Source organism: Lygodium microphyllum, chromosome 26 (assembly GCF_053477565.2).
Source record: "Lygodium microphyllum isolate KBCC chromosome 26, Lygodium_microphyllum_v1.1.10, whole genome shotgun sequence".
Taxonomy (NCBI): domain Eukaryota; kingdom Viridiplantae; phylum Streptophyta; class Polypodiopsida; order Schizaeales; family Lygodiaceae; genus Lygodium; species Lygodium microphyllum.
In genome coordinates this window covers 118,254,715-118,268,116 of record NC_141160.1, presented here as the reverse complement: position 1 = coordinate 118,268,116, position 13,402 = coordinate 118,254,715, and the positions used below count along the sequence as shown (strand labels likewise).

Sequence of the window (13,402 nt, the reverse complement as noted above, 5' to 3'; positions counted from 1 at the left end):
TCATGGGATTTGATGCTAGTATGAGTTCTTCTAACAGGCAGTTTAGGCTGAGTATGAGCAAATGAAGGGATATGATGCAGAGGGTATTGAGCGACCATGTCATTTAAGCATCATCTTACCTGTGTCCTGATGACATAACCCATAGCAATATGGAACCGGGAACAAGGAATGAGAAACAACATCAGCTCATAGTAGGTCCTTATTGGTGGGGCTAGAGGTACCAGATTTGTTATAAAAATGCAAGTGAGACAGGGATGTCCCCTTGCACCTTCTCTTTTCTTATTTGTTGCAGAGGCCATGAGCTCCTTGAGTGATAGAGCTATAGATATCCAAGGTATCAGACCTCCCATCCGAGAGTTTGAAGAGTTGCTAGATGTAGAGTTTGCAGATGACACAACTGTTTAGTTGGATGGGGATGAGGAGAATCTTAGGGCCTTTATAGCTGTGATGGAGGTCTTTTGTAGAGCTTCAAGAGCTCTTATTAATTGGCACAAATCCTATAGATTTTGGGTTTGTGACATTCATCATCTAGATTGGAAGCCACACGAGAATTTCAGTTTGGTCCCTGGCAGACTTCAGTGAGATACTTAGATTGCAATGTAGGCATTGATATTTCTTTAGAGCAGTAGTCGGCACCCCTCCTACTTAGCATAAGGCAAAAGCTATTATATTGGAATACAATGAGGGTATCATGAGCAAGCAGGGTGGTAGTGGCAAACCAGGTTTTTATAGCCATCATGTGGTATATAACTGCATGCATTGGCCAGGCGAAGTGACTCCTCAGGAATTTCATCTGGTCGGGTGGAGATGGTAGCCTTGCAAGGGCTAAGGTAGCTTGGGATGTTATCATTCAGCCTAGATCTATAGCCGGTTTGGGGTTTGAGAATTAGGATAGAGCATTGATGGTGAAGCTTATTGTTAGGGGTCTTCTTCCAAGTGAGAGCCATGGAAGAAGCTATTAGTATGGAGATTAGAGACCATTGCTCCTCCCCATGGAGGACCATGGCAGCCTAGCACACATTGGATACTTCAGCACATCTGAGCTAGGGGTTGGGAAGAGTTTTGAGGTCAGATTCATTGCATCTACTATACAGGCATGGAGATTAGTATTTCTAGGCCTTCACCAGAATGACCCAGCCACCATAGTTCAAGAGATGTTGAGGAAGCGATTCCTCTTCAAGCAGTTGCTCAGGACAGTGAGAGGCCACACCATTGGAGAGAGGATCCTCCCATCTTGGGGGAGATTCTCTTTACAGATCACTTCTTTAGTGGGGAAGTAGTTTGCTTTTTTGAGCTGCCAATTCATATACAGAGGCAGAGATTTGGAGGCATCGAAGGTGCAAAAGCCATAACAGAGAGCATTAGAGGTGGTACCCCCAGAATGGAGGATGGACACAAATGTTGCCCAGATTTAGTGCAATGGACAGGGTATCCAAGCCATGTACAATCGCTAAACTCTTGTGCGCTAGTAACCAAAGAAGGAGTGAAATCTTTCTTAGTCTACACTCTAAAATTGTCCTCCAATCTCCTAGGTTGTGATATACCCTAGGGAGTCCAATGTTGAGTTGCAGTTGGCACCACTCTGATCCTGGTCATCTGTATCTGCCTTCCCAGCCTAGTGATATACCCAAAGAAGGGCACATTGCAAGGCATCTCTGCTTGCCCAAGGCCGGGCTGCCAATTATTGTATGAGGCAGAGATGCATGACCCGATCTTCATCATCGAGGCCAAGCTATGTGTTGTGGCAGGCTTGGAGGCTTTGCCCAATGACCAAGTATTGGAGCCTATGTTGTCATGATTAGAGGTTTGGGAGTATCATTGGGAGCCTCACAATGGTGGCACATTTGGAAGGGGCAGCCAGATGATGGTCAACGGTGAGAGTCTTTATGTGTGCACTCCTTATAATAACCAAATACTCATTCTGCCCCTTGGACATATGGAAATTTAAAAGAATCTCTTCGAATACATCCCTTATCTGAGAATCTTTTTGTCATTTTCTAGTGATCCATTTGTTCAATTCATGTTTACTCATTCTTGGATATGATATAATTTGCATGTATTAGAGCTTCTTCCTCAAATTATACAGATCATGAAATTGAGTAAGAGTGATCAACTGATGACCCACTTGCTGGCCCTCATGTAATATTTTCCTTTCCTCTCTCAAGAGCTAATTTTCATGGCCTTAGATGATTGTTTGGATGTGTTGTACAAAATGAAACCAAGTCTTATGTCTTCATAGATGTGATTGTGCAAGGGAATCACTGCTCTTTGAACCAAAGTGAAAATCATCATGCTCACTGTAGCTACTACTGCTATTTGACAACTGATGTCTATAAAGGTTCATCCATGTCCATTATAAAGAGGAGACTCAACCATAATGGAGCATGTTTGGGAAGCAATTGAACCCAATCTATCCACATTTTACAGACACAATCAACCATAGTGGTCTGTATGCAGCACGTACCATCACTCCATAGTGGCTCATACATGATTAAAAGCGCTCAAGAAGCATACACTGCTGCAAAGTCAAATATCTGACCATATGGAAAACATTGAATGATCATTGTCGTCAAGAAGGATCATGAAATGCAATGAGGGGAGCCTAGGATGCAATGGTGTCCTTGAGGATTCCTTAGATGCATAGTGCTTATAGGATCTTGCATCAAGGCAGATTCATCATGCATGATGCTCTAGTCATTGCACATTGGTGTTTTTACACTCCACAGTGCTGCAACTACATCTTTGCTATTTTGGATGGTGCATTATACTAAATGTTCCCTTGGGTTTCCTTCCCCCTCATAGAGATGTGAGGATCTACATTGGAATACACTGATTATTTATTTATTATTATTTTTTTGGGGGGGGTGGGGGGATGCTTTTTGAGATATGGGTTTGTTATCCTCATAATGGAAGGCTTCTTGTTGAGAATGCCCTATGGACAACCCCTATAAATGAACAAGCATTAGAACCTCCCAACAACAACCAGAACGAGCATAGAGAATATCATAACTAGCTCAATGACCATACTAACCAGCCAATTCTTGCTGATTATGCTCTTCTGGGTGCAAATGAATAATGTTCAAGGTCAGATTGCTGCTCCATTCATATTGATGGCAGTTGCAAGACAACACGACGTGTTTACAAGATGAAAGAGGTTTCTTAGGGGCTTGTAGCCAATTGAAACCAGATTTTCCTTGGACTTTCACTATAGTTTTGAATTTACATTTACAGTTGTTGGTGCAGGCAACATTTTATCTTTGCCTTTATTCCCTTGGTGTAGGTTTGCTTGCATAGGACTAGCGGGTATGTCTAACTCAGATCAATTTATACTTTCTTTCGAAGATTCTGTTATTAAAATAGCAGGAGGACATAACTTACAATTACCAACTCTAATTGAGAAATGAGTTGTGGTGGCAAAATCGTGGTTGCAAATTTTTTGATGGTTGCTTTTGCATTTGACTAATTTTTTTTCTTTTGTACTACATTATCACATGGTGGAATTGCATTCAAAGGAGGCTAATGCAATAGATAGGGACACTAGTAAAAACACCTCATGTCAACTTGAAGTAATGGGCAGCCATTGTGAAGATATGCAAGGGTTTGCATGGAGAAAACACTTAAGTGTACAAACATGACTACAACAGAGAGAACTTGGACAAGAATGAAAAAGAAAGAAGAAAGTAATGAATGAATGAATAAGGGAGTGTGCTGGAGAGTGTTGTCATCCAAGAATGGATCCTGAGTGCAGCAAACATCCAAGATGCTGATACAATAGACTGGAGCTGAGGATGATGGAACATAGCAACTGAGAGCTAGTTGGTGTAGTAAATCTGATGTAGAGGGACGAGGACAGCAGAACTGCAGGGTAGGTGTTGAAACAGCAATCTTTGTGGCTGGAAAGGTAAAACACAGCAGTGTACAGCCTGTAATGATGTGTGGATGATGTCTAGTATGTAGAATCTGCTGTTGAGAAGGTGTACCAGCGAAAGCCAGATCTGTAGCTGAAGAAACCAGCAGTCTGAGGTAGGTCCTGATCAAAGTGCAGCAGTAGGATGCCACATATCAAGTTGGGGCAGGTCATTTGCTGGCTGGAAGGATAAACGTGCACACTGAGCCCCTTTTGTAGAACATATTGGAGCTAGCAGAAGTCTCATGTCTCATGCAAAATGGCATAAATGCCTTTTTGGGGCTGTTTAATGAGCCAGAAAAATGCCATCAAGATATACTATTTATGAGGCACATTTTGGTAGCTCAACACCCATGCCTTCAATATTCTCGACCTCAGCAGATATTGCTGGAAGCTAATCTTTTCAGTATCCCCCCAATATACACAAAGCGGTTTTATTTGTCTTGATGGAACCACTTTACCCAAACTCGTAGCAATACCTGGCAGATAGTTAAATTTTAGGGAAAGACCACCTCCACCCAGGCTGAGTATCGATGGCTGATAAGAGACTGATAATCCTTTGTTGAAGATCATGGACATACATGTACTAGCTGAGTACCATACATTGGTAGAGATTTCTCAAGCATCAGCTGCTATGGCTCACTGTTTTTAAGCAAAATATCATAAAAGAGTGAGCTGCAAAATGTACCCCTTGAACAAAAGAGCCATGGACAACAGACTGTGCCCATGGTGCAATATCTCACAAAATGATGGCTCTTTCAAAACTATTTTGCAAAGGTGTCACACTTGTAGCCAGTTTGATTGTTGATCTGAATAAAGTTTGGAGAGCTTTGATTCTTCTTCCTCAAGGTTGTGTATGTCTAACATAGTGTTATTTCATTACCTTGACTTCAAGAAGTTACTGGGCTGTGCTATAAATGCATCTTGTGCTGCACTCGTGGATGCTGGAATACCGTTGAAGGGTCTTGTTGGTAGGATGGCTATTCTAGTTTTAACGTACCTTACCTGTTGCAGTGATCTGATCTTCAAGCACCTATATAAAAATTGAAATAAAAGTTAATCATTTTGACTCTTGCAGCTGCTGTAACTTGTTCAGTTGATTCAAATGGAGAAATTTGTCTTGATCCAACCAAGAAAGAGGAAAAAGTAATCGTTTGCCTCTTCACTGCACTGTTTGGGACTCCCCCTTTCTTTGGCATGTTAGAGTGATACTTTCTTTGTTCATATTTACAGTTCATGGGTGCTTTTGGTTTACAGGAACACCCCTCGTATGCATGCCTTGTGTTTCCAGGACACTCTAAATCTGTTCCATCTATACCTGCTTGTACAATTGACAGTGAACCTATGGAGCATGGAATTGTTTCGTCTGTCACCAGAGGTGTCATTTCTGGTATGTAATCTGCGGCGGGAGTTGTTTGTTTTGTGATTTGGCAGATGAAACAAAGCAGAGCAAACGTCCTAAAAGGCCACGAGGAAGAGAGAAACAGATAAAGAATGAAGTTGAAGGCCATCTGTGTCATTGGGCTCCTTGTTTGCGAACCTGCAATCTGTTCATGTGGCTCTAATGAGACCAAGCATTAGTATTGTAAAATTGCAACTATTATCATATAGTGAGACCTTGGACATGCTATTGCATATGGAAGCAGAGAGATGCATACCTAGAAAACATGGTAACTGATTTTAAATGCTAAGGTGCAAATTGCTATCCAATTTTATAGACAAAGTCAATAGATGATTGCAATAATGAAGTGGTGGACGTTATTTTCAGTATGATGATGAAGAATACGAATATCCTTTTGCTTCAAGTTTCCATATAATATTTATATTATTTTGGTTTGGTATGAAATCCTAGTGTATTGATGTGCAGCTGATGATTATCTCAACTGCCTAGAAAGAGGTCGAGCAGCAAGCTCGAAGGTTGCTGAGTTTGCAAGAACAAGTCTTGAGCGTGCACAGGTACTGAAAACAAGTGACCTTACTCAGCTGTGTGTGTTTGCTGACATGCAAATTTGTAACCAACATAATCTAGTGGATCACTTCGGCTGGTTTATAGGGGAACAATGATTCCAAGCAAATTTTTTGTGTATAAACAGAGAGGAATGGAGATGGGGGCTTCAACCTGATGATTATTTGGTCAATCTAATTCCTTACAGGTAAATTTTGCTATTCTACGCAATGCTGGCAAGAAATATATATTTTCATGGATCAACTCTGAAGTATACACAAATTGGACAGAGGAGACCATTGTCTTTCATCGGGGTGTAACCACAAGAGTGGTTGGTCCTCTGCAAGGTGAGACCATTGCCTGTCATTGGCATATAAGCACAAGAGGGGCTGGTCTTTGGCAGGGTGTGGGTGGTTGTGTTCCTTGGTTTGAGGTGAAAATCTTTTGGCCTGCGTTATAAGCAATGGTGCAATTGTATGATGATGATTAGCTATTGAAATGTGTGTTTGTTCCTTTTACACCCGAGTCAAACCCTTGGTACATATGGGCAGTGAGCGACCAACAAGGATTAGCTATGGATGAACATGATCTTGTACGTCTTGATTGCAATAATTGATCTTGTACCTCCTAAATAAATCGTGGTATCTTTGCATGTATGGGCAAGCATGAAGAAACCCACAAGTTGTTTGCAAATGAGAACTCATTCTTGTTCTATGAGCAAATGATTACCCCATTGAGCTAGCTCTTAATACTTTCTAAAAACCTCCTAAACAAATCGTGGTATCTTTGCATGTATGTGCAAGCATGAAGAACCCCACGAGTTGTTTGCAAATGAGTACATTCTTGTTCTATGAGCAAATATGGAGTTATAGAATAAAGGTTTTTGGAAAATTTTCCTCTTGATTATCTTGAGTCAAATATTTGTGAGGATTTTGCAACAAACATTTGCTTCTTAACATTGAGAATGTATTGTAGTTCAAGACTTAAAGTCTTCTCGTGGGTGTAGTAGGCTAAGAAGTGAATAGATCTATACTCTCTAGGCTTTATTGACTCTGTGAACTGATCATGAATTGTGATATAGATTCATGTATGACATAAGAGTGACCACATTGCCTTGTTAAAGTCCACATGTTATCATGTCACTCAAATGCATATGAAGCTTTTTTGTCTTCTTGGTCCGTTATTAAACTAGGGATGAATCTCCTCTTTCACTCCAAATAAATTGCATGAGTTGGCCTTGATATGATCGTAACTAAATGTAGATTATGCTAAATTCATAGCAATGTTCACTTCCAATCTAGTATGAAAGGGGTGAAAATGTTTTACATTAGAATTAGCCAATTTCAAAATATAAAATAAATTAACATATCAAAGTGGCTTTTTGCGTGCAAGGAGTTAATTACAAGAAAAGGATGCATTTATTTCACGACATTGTGATGTGAAGTTTTACTTTGGAGTATATGACCTCAACATGAAACTCTCATGTTGGACTTGATTATATGCCTCAAGAGCTTATCAAAACAAGGAGCCATGCCACCATTTGCGCTCGTTACAAACTTTAGCGCAAAATCTCTTGTATAGTTTCGTTGAGTTCAATGCAATGAGTCAAGTGACTTAATGTACTAGTTTGATTTGATGAGCCCTTTAGTTGTCATGGGAGATTTTTTAGTCAAGCTTCTTGCTATCACTACAATTATCTTATTTTTGCTTATAGTGCTCCATGCTCATTTCCACGTGTTAAAGTTGAATGTGGGTTTGTTGAAGGGATGTTTCTTCCCCCTTTAATTCGATAAGAGTTTGGATATAAGAGAAAGTTGTGTGTATTGGAGAAGAAAAGAGGGATGCATGTACAAATGTGATGTGTTAATATTGCTTGTGAACATGCAATGTAGAGCAAGTCATTATGATAATTGGCAAGTAAATATTTAAAAAGGGAAGAGAGGCCTATTCTCAAAAAATCAAGTTGAGAAAGTTAACATGGTAGACAATCCTTGTGAGATATGTAACATATATAAAAACGTAATATGTGACAACTAAAGTGGTAGATGACAACCAAAGCAAAAGATGATGATGGGCGAGAGAGAAAAAAATTGACCTAAACAATTGTTGTGTGGGATGACTAGTGTGTTGATCAATGTGTTGTTGTGACTTTAGGAACATGGATGCAATAGAGGTGAATCAACAATATACGGAGGCTTAATGTTCTCTAATACCAATCTATTAAATTTAATTGTGGAGCAATAGAGAAAGAAAGTTGTGTTAATCTTGACAAGAGGATGAAGCAGCTTGTGACACAAGAATAGATACACTTGAAACTCTAAAAATTATGGTGTCTCCCAAGTGAAGTAAATAACATATTCATAAAAGCTAATATCTAATTGGAAAACATCAAACAACTTGACAAGGTTATTGGAAGTAATATCATAAGATTTGCGGAAGCAAGAAGTGGATCAAAAAAATCTCACATGGATTATTAATGAAAGTAGTGAAAAGGATATGACAAGCATTGTACAAGGAAGAAGAGGATCAAAATCATTCGTATGGATCCATCAACCATAGAGGTGCTAAAGGGTTGAGGTTGGATTGCTCATTGGTATGTTAGTATCGTTTGCATCCTCCATTGGTGCTCTACTTAGGGATATGAAACATTGAGCCATGGACAATGCAATCTCCATCTCTTTATGGCTCTATCCAAGATGAACTCCCATGATGGATCCATAGGTCTATGTGAGGTGTGCTTGAAGTATCTCATATGGTTGTAGCTCTTGAAATTTTTGAAAAACTTGCATAGGCCTATATCCTAAAATTCCTTCTTTAGGACTATAATAGATGCTCTATGAAAAGCCTATCATTGTAGAGAGTGGTGCAAATGCCTCTTAGAAGTACTTGAAGCACCCACTTGAAACATGAAGTGGAAGCACCCTTCGATCGCATTATACATTGGATGTCTATATAGTCTATATAGTTAGTACTTCATTTTTGGCTCAAGTTGTGAATCTTTTTTATTCAATCTTAGGGGGAAGAACATTTGCTTCAAATGAGGCCTCTTTCTAGGATTGGGGTGAGGAGTTGTGAAACTCACCAATTGTACATCACACTCCATATGAGAGAGAGGTTTGTTAATGTGCCTAGCATGACCATGAAATCACTGTGGGTAATTGGTGAAGATATGCTCATGATAGGAATCCATGTTTGTCCCTAGTAGTTTGAAAGGCGTGATCCATGTCTTGGTAAAGTGGCTAAATGATGACCATTGTAGTGATATCATATAGCTCCTTTCAACTTTGCTTTAACAAAGGGGTTCTACATTGTCTTGTAGGGATGTGAGGTAATCCATGTGTAGCCCATGTAGTGATAGCTATGTGTCATCTGAGTGTACATGCATTTTGTATCACCCAACAATATTAGCTCTTTGGATGACTCTAGAGTCTATAAGTACTTGTCTTAAGAGCCCAAGTACCTATCTTGAGAGGCTTCAAAGCGTTTATCACCTTGAAAGGGGCCTCAAGAACGCATGGCACTCTAAATCTTTCATTTGAGTATCACATGTTACACTGATGGCTTAGTCTTGGGTCATATAGGAGATCTTCATCTCTAGTGGGCATCTCTAATTACCATCCATCATAAATCTTCCATTTGTTCAATGATAGTTGCTCTTTTGCATGTCTTTTTCCAATGGTAAGAGGCTCAACTACCATAGTAGAGCTCAAAATAAGTGTGTTTAGTGTGTCAAATACATATAGCTTTATTTGGAGATCATGGAATTCTGTATGTGTTGGTCCTTTATGGCCTCTAGTGTAGCATTGCCTCCAATTAGCCTCTCATTTGTGTTGCTCTCCTCAGAGTGAATATCCTCTTTGCAATAGTTACCCCACATAGCCTTATCTTTGGATCCACTCCACAATTTCTCCACCATAGGTAAACTTGGCATTGTTTGCCCAATCCATTTGATGGAGGTATTTATGGAGGTACCATAACCTTGGTCTTGATGATGTCCAACATAATATATATGTCTTGGCAAAAGGCATGGTGTAATACATTTAGTTGGTATAGCAATGCCTTTGGAGCATCTAGTTTGACTGCACTAGTATTAACGTTTTCTATATTTATCAACCCAACCCAAAGGTTAGCTCCATCTCATCCTAGCATATTAATATAATCTAATCTCTCATCAATGTATAACCCAAAATGAGTGGGAAATTCTCTTTCACTAAATGGTGTTGATTCCTTTTAATATTCTTATTGAAGCTTGGATTTATGGAGGTACTAAATACCATAACCTTGGTCTTGATGATGTCCAGCATAATATATATGTCTTGGCAAAAGGCATGGTGTAGTACATTTAGTTGGTATAACAATGCCTTTGGAGCATCTAGTTTGACCACACTAGTATTAATGTTTTCTATATGTATCAACCCACCCCAAAGGTTAGCTCCATCTCATCCTAGCATATTAATATAATCTAATCTCTCATCAATGTATAGCCCAAAATGAGTGGGAAATTCTCTTTCACTAAATGGTGTTGATGATTCCTTTTAATATTCTTATTGAAGCTTGGATTTGTGTGATAATTGATTCATAAAGAATTGACACACCCACAATATCTCAATAATTTGGGATATTGAACTCTTGTAGTCTCTACATGAGCTAGTGTAGTTGTACAATGTCAAAGGCCTTGTGAAAATCCACAAAGCAACCACATATCCATCTCCCATACGCTCTTTTCCATCTCCCATACACTCTTTCCTCATCAATGATAGCTTAGCATACCAGGATGTGGTTGAGAGTAGAATGCCCTCTCTTGGGTCTTGCTTCTTCACCTGTGTATGTGCGTCTCAATCCATTCAATGGGCTCATTTTCTAGTATAGATCCATAAAACTTGGTTTGCACTTGGCAATCATGATGGTCCTACAATTATTGGGAATTATAGGATGTTTGGCTTTCAAGATTTTTATTGACGTATTGGTTGACCAATTGTTAGTGAGGCCTTCATGATGGCATCATTTGACAAGTGGGCTTGGAATGAGGACAACATGTTCCTTGCAGATGACACTTGCTCTTTTACTAGTTGATCATGGAGCCATATTTAGCCATTTTATAGTCTTTTGATGGTGTCTCAATGCATGCCTATTGTGATAAAGATGGAGGAGATGAGTTTGCTCCTATGATTGAGGGAGAGGAGGTTGTTTAAGTACTTAGTAGACTGAGGCAGTATATATGTGCATAGGCATGCAACAAAGATGGAGGAGATGAATTTGCTCCTTATGATTGAGGGAGAGGAGGTTGTCTAGGTACTTTCTCAATGCTCGGATGTTTGTGATTCATCTCTATCATGGCTAAGCTACAAAGTGTATCTAATTACTCTACAAAGATTTACTCTTGGCTATCCTCATATGGTGAGTTTAGAGAAAGGGGTCTATATATAATATAACCAATGGAATACTTTTTTCACTTTACATAAAAGGGGATAGGATTTGGCGAGAAGCACTCTAGAGTCACATGCTTATAAAAATTAGATAAACATATTGGTTCATCTAATGATTGGTTCAATCATTGATAAGGATAAATCACTTATGTGGTAAAACCCTACACCACTCTCCTAGGAAAGCATCAAAAGTCTAGTTACTAACAACTTGCTAGATCCAATTTGCCTTGTGGGACAAAATATATTCATTCTATTGTCATGGTGGCTCAAACAAGTGTCATTGCATCTTAATTATTTCTTTTCTGATTAACTACAAAATGCTCTGCACTATCACTAGTTCCATCACTCTTAACTACAAGAGATCCAAAAGTCGGCCCTTTTGCCAATACGACTAGCTCATATATGTGATAGGCCACTAATGATCATCGAATGATAGGACTAGGTCTAAAATATGTGATAGCTCACCAGTCATCAAACGATAGAGAACTGATCCATCTGCAATCCGGCGGCCTGTAGCTCGTCTTCCACCTCTGCTATCGCATGCACAGGACCATGCCCCAGCAAACAGTTATAGATTCGTCTCCCTCCTCGAAGGCTGTTCCGGCCTCATTGATACCGAAACAGGACACGCCGTACACACTGACATCGTCAAGAAGGGCCTAGAAGGTGACCCTTTCATTTGCACCACTTTGGTAGACCTGCACAGCAACCATGGTGCCCTCCCAGATGCTCAGCGCGTTTCCTGGAGGCTGCTGGTCGGGGATGGCATCTCTTGGAATGCTATGATTGCAGGATATGCTGACCATGAGTTAGGTGAGGAAGCACTGAACTGTTTTGAGCAGATGAGGTCAAATGGAGTACCCCTAGCCAATGTCGTGTATGCTTCAATATTGAAGGCTTGTAGCAGCTTAAAGTACCCCAATCCAATATACTGAGCATGGGTTTGGTGAGGATGCTTTGAGAAATTACAGCCAGAGAATGTGCATCCAGTTGCTGCCACATTTACTTGTAGCTTGAAAGCATGTGGCAGCATTGGAGCTTTAGACACAGGCAAAGGGATACATGCTGAGACAACCAAAAGAGGTGCTGGAGGGGGCAGACCTGTTGCAAATAATTTGATAGACATGTATGGATTATGTGGCTTCCTAATGGAAGCACACCATGTGTTTGGCAAGTTACCTATGAAAAGTATTCTATCTTGGACTGCCATGGAATGCTTTGAAGACATGAAAGAGCAAGGCGTAAAACCCAATGATCACTTTTCTTTGTCTTACTGCAGCATGCAGCCAAGCAAGCTTGGTCTTGAAGGGACAAGAGTATTTCAATACAATGATGGAAGAGCATAAAATTGAACTTACTCTTGATCACTACATGGCTGATCTTCTTGGATGATCAGGACATGTTAATGAGGCAGAGAAATTTGCCTCATGACTTTGCAGATCTTCAGCCTCATATATGGGTTGTGACACTAGGTGGACCAGCAAGTCTCAAACGGACAGACGGTTGATCAGTTATCTATGGCAGGATTGTGGGTGGTGTATGGCTGTACTCACAAGTGTTGGATGAACATGTGCAGATCCATCATCCTATAGATTCAACTTTTTTATCCAGTGCCTACAAGTAGCCGGGCCAGTGACTACAACAAAAATGAGAAATGGGTTTTCAGTTCCAGCCAGTTTCTGACTTGTGGTCAAGGCCATGTGGGTAGTTTGGTAAACCACCCTGAATCTGCTTTGGTCCTGGGCTCACATGCCTTATGGCGTTTCTTTCTTGCAATCTCACCATTATTGGTGAGGTGCAGGCCCACCTGCATTGCTGGCTGCTCCGGGCAACCTGATGCTGCCCTGATTTGGGAAGCCAACATTGGCTCCCAACACTGCTCCTGCCGCCCTTGGCCATGTTGCTATTTGGTCAGGAGTCTCCCACCTTGTCTCCACGCTTGTCTTCTTCAAATACAGAGAACAGCCAGAGGTATCTCTTTCTCTTATTGTTTCTGTGGCTGTCTTGTTAGTGTCCATGCCCTTTTGATTTTAATGGCCATGTCCGTTTGATTTTAATGGCTGTCTTGTTAGTGTCCATGCCCCTTTGATTTTAATGGCCATGGCCTTTCTTGCCCCCATTTCA

At 40.3% G+C, this 13,402-nt stretch overlaps 1 protein-coding gene across 4 annotated transcripts in view; it reads left to right on the top strand.

Annotated features, from left to right (window-relative positions):
• The window catches only part of LOC148013742 (Ribosomal protein S5 domain 2-like superfamily protein), a 46,714-nt gene extending 39,968 nt beyond the window's left edge, over positions 1–6,746 (top strand). Inside the window, exons 5-10 of one of the 4 annotated variants that reach the window (XM_087667586.1) lie at positions 4,806–4,878; positions 4,986–5,053; positions 5,165–5,297; positions 5,775–5,863; positions 6,001–6,060; positions 6,143–6,278. In XM_087667586.1, coding sequence (XP_087523712.1) covers positions 4,806–4,878; positions 4,986–5,053; positions 5,165–5,297; positions 5,775–5,863; positions 6,001–6,030 — 393 coding nt within the window. In that variant the 3' untranslated portion in view covers positions 6,031–6,060; positions 6,143–6,278. Of the gene's footprint in view, positions 1–4,805; positions 4,879–4,985; positions 5,054–5,164; positions 5,298–5,774; positions 5,864–6,000 lie in introns of all 4 variants that reach the window. The other 3 variants (XM_087667585.1, XM_087667584.1, XM_087667587.1) reach the window with 3 other exon arrangements.
• Positions 6,747–13,402: the final 6,656 nt, after the last annotated feature.